Here is a 2,576-nt window from a genome sequence, read left to right as displayed (position 1 = left end):
AAATTGTTTTTATTCCAAAGAAGAAGAGGTGAAGACTAAAAATTTTTAATCCTCTACAGTCCGTCTAGCGTTAGTTCTAAAAGTATGACAATTTGTACTTGTAACCATTCAAGAGAGCTAAAAAAAAGATACAATTGATATGTTTTTTTGCTTTTGTAGCATCAAAAATGTCCAAGCAATAAACAAAACGGCAGAGGGTGTGCAATCTCCTCCATGCACAAGTCAAACTCCGACAAGAACATCTTCTCAGTGGACAATGTTCTGAACAAGAGAAATGATAGCTTCTAGGCTGAATCAAGAGCTCAGGTCGAGGGAACCTTCAGGACCAAACATCCTGCTTAAGTCATAGTCTTCGGCGTGGCGGCGTCCAACGGTAACAAAATGCCTTCATACTTTTTTTCAAGTGGGGGGAATGGGGGATTCTGCCCCAATATAATCCTGCGGTTGCCCCTGGTCATGAGAAAACATGCTATAAATAATCTCTGATTTTTTTTATTTGAAATATTTTTTTTATTTTTTTTATAAAAAAAAATATTTAAAATAAAAAATCAGTGACGCTGTTACCTACACTGAACACGCCAAGAGGAAGACTGTAACTGCCATGGATGTCGTCTACGCTCTTAAGACACAAGGATGTACCCTCAAAAGTTTATAATCTGCCCCATTTGGGGTAAATTACTCCTGTTCCCCGACCACTACTGTAGATACTTGCTGCATTTATGAGGGCATTGAGTCCTTCCAAGATGAGCTCTCATGTGAAGTGGGCATCTCCTATCTTGAAATATACAACGAAAACGTCATCGATCTCATTAATCCAGGTGGAGTTCCTCTCAATGTCAGAGAAGACGGGAAAACGGGAGTCAACATTCCCGGGCTCACACGTCACAAGCCCAAAACACCCAAAGCACTTCCTAAGCTTCTCCAACATGGTAACTCCAATCGATCTCAGCATCCTACGGATGCCAATGCAGAATCTCCAGATCGCATGCTGTGTTTTAGGTTTTTCTCACTCAGAAAGATCGATCCTCCGGATTGAGTGCTGATGTTAAAACGGCTAAGCTTTCTATGATAGATCTATTGCTCTGAACAACAAAGTCAACACGGACGTCCAATTTAAGGTCCTCAGGTACCATATCTTACCATAGCTGAAGAGCACGTTCCCCAGGGACGACTATGTATTTACCCAAGACTGCGCCCGACACACACGCCCAAGAATGAACATATTTCTGCAGAGAGAACATTTCTGCCTTCTGGCCTTTGTTCTCACCTGACGTAAACCCTATGGACTTTTGTTATTTGATGTGTCTTAGACAGCAAGAATAACAAGACTCTTCACTCAAATTTCAATGCCCCGAAGGCCGTGATCACGGAGGAGTGAAACAACTTGTCCTTGCACTTTATCAAGGATAGGTGTCCTTGTGTTCGTTCCCGTCGTGTTCATTCAAAAAGAAGTGGAACATATTGAATAAAAATTGTAGAAATTTGTTGAATTACTAAATTTTGCGTTAAAAGTTTTTATTAAAATGGTATAAAATAAAAAAATATGTAGAAGTGAAAACGGCTTTAAAAATTTTCTAATTTTTGAATCCTAACCTTATATTAGAACAAAAGACATAGAATAATTAAGATAAATAAAGAACTTTTGTTGAGGAAGGAACAAAACAATAAAAAAAGCCATACATTTAAAAAAGGGATTTCCAAAGACCCCAGGAAAGTAAAAGAAGTGAAATGTCTTTCTCTTGTCTTTTCCAGCATTTTTGCCTATTTTCCAATACACTAGTTAAAGTTTTTTTTTTTAATTGTACTCTGTTCATAAAGTTTTTGAACTCCATAAAATTTTAATTCAGTATTTTTTTGAGTTTGATTTTTCTTCAATTGTTCAAATGGAGTTGCACTGATCAGGTATCAGTAAATAATATAGTATTAACAATTTTCTATTTGAGTTCCAAATTGTTTTTGAAGTCTACTACACGTTCCTCAGTGACAAATATGGGCTTATCCTAGACGGCGTTACAGTACACACCTTCAAAAAGGTACAGTATTTCTGCAAAGATACTATGGCTGCCTTATGGCGGGCAGACTTATGGGATTCGTCCTCATCCGACATGAACGTCCTGGACTTGCTGTTTGATGCATCTTGGAAGGCAATACAAACTAGGATTATCACCTTAATGTCGATCAACTTTGTGAGTGGAACAACTTGTCCTCAGACTTCATCAAGACCAGCTGTACTTCTTTTCATCCTAGGATTGAAGCCGTCATTCAGAATAGAGCGGTACATATTGAATAAAAAGTTTTGAAAATTGTTCGATTACTAAATTTTTAATAGTACAAAATAACAATACGTGGAAGTTGAAATGCCTTTCAAAATTTTATGATTTTTGAGTCCTCGCCCTATAGAGCATACAAAAGTTAGATATAAAATAATGAAGATAAATCCGGAACTTCTGTTGAAGAAAGAGCAAAACAATAAAAAAATACACACATTTAAAATAAGTGATTTCCAAATACTCGAGAAAAGTTCGAAAGATGCAAACTTGTCTTTCTCACTATTTTTGCCTATGCTTCTTTACAGT

The 2,576-nt window shown here is 37.0% G+C and overlaps 1 protein-coding gene across 1 annotated transcript; it reads left to right on the top strand.

Moving 5' to 3' along the window:
• Positions 1-601: 601 nt before the first annotated feature.
• On the top strand, positions 602-1,036 carry LOC139905287 (kinesin-like protein KIF18B). The gene is made up of 2 exons (XM_071888118.1): positions 602-635; positions 705-1,036. The coding sequence occupies exons 1-2, from the start codon at positions 602-604 to the stop codon at positions 1,034-1,036; spliced, it is 366 nt and encodes a 121-aa protein (XP_071744219.1).
• The last annotated feature ends 1,540 nt before the right edge of the window (positions 1,037-2,576 follow it).

This window comes from Lepeophtheirus salmonis, chromosome 5 (assembly GCF_016086655.4).
Source record: "Lepeophtheirus salmonis chromosome 5, UVic_Lsal_1.4, whole genome shotgun sequence".
In the NCBI taxonomy this organism is placed as follows: Eukaryota; Metazoa; Arthropoda; class Copepoda; order Siphonostomatoida; family Caligidae; genus Lepeophtheirus; species Lepeophtheirus salmonis.
Note: the sequence above shows the minus strand (reverse complement) of the source record. Positions and strands in the feature narration are given on the sequence as shown.

Bases quoted from the DNA above. Each gene is read 5' to 3' on its own strand.
- LOC139905287 (XM_071888118.1), top strand. From the start codon at position 602: ATGGATGTCGTCTACGCTCTTAAGACACAAGGAT. The intron at 636-704 runs GTACCCTCAAAA...CCACTACTGTAG, and splicing joins CGCTCTTAAGACACAAGGAT to ATACTTGCTGCATTTATGAG.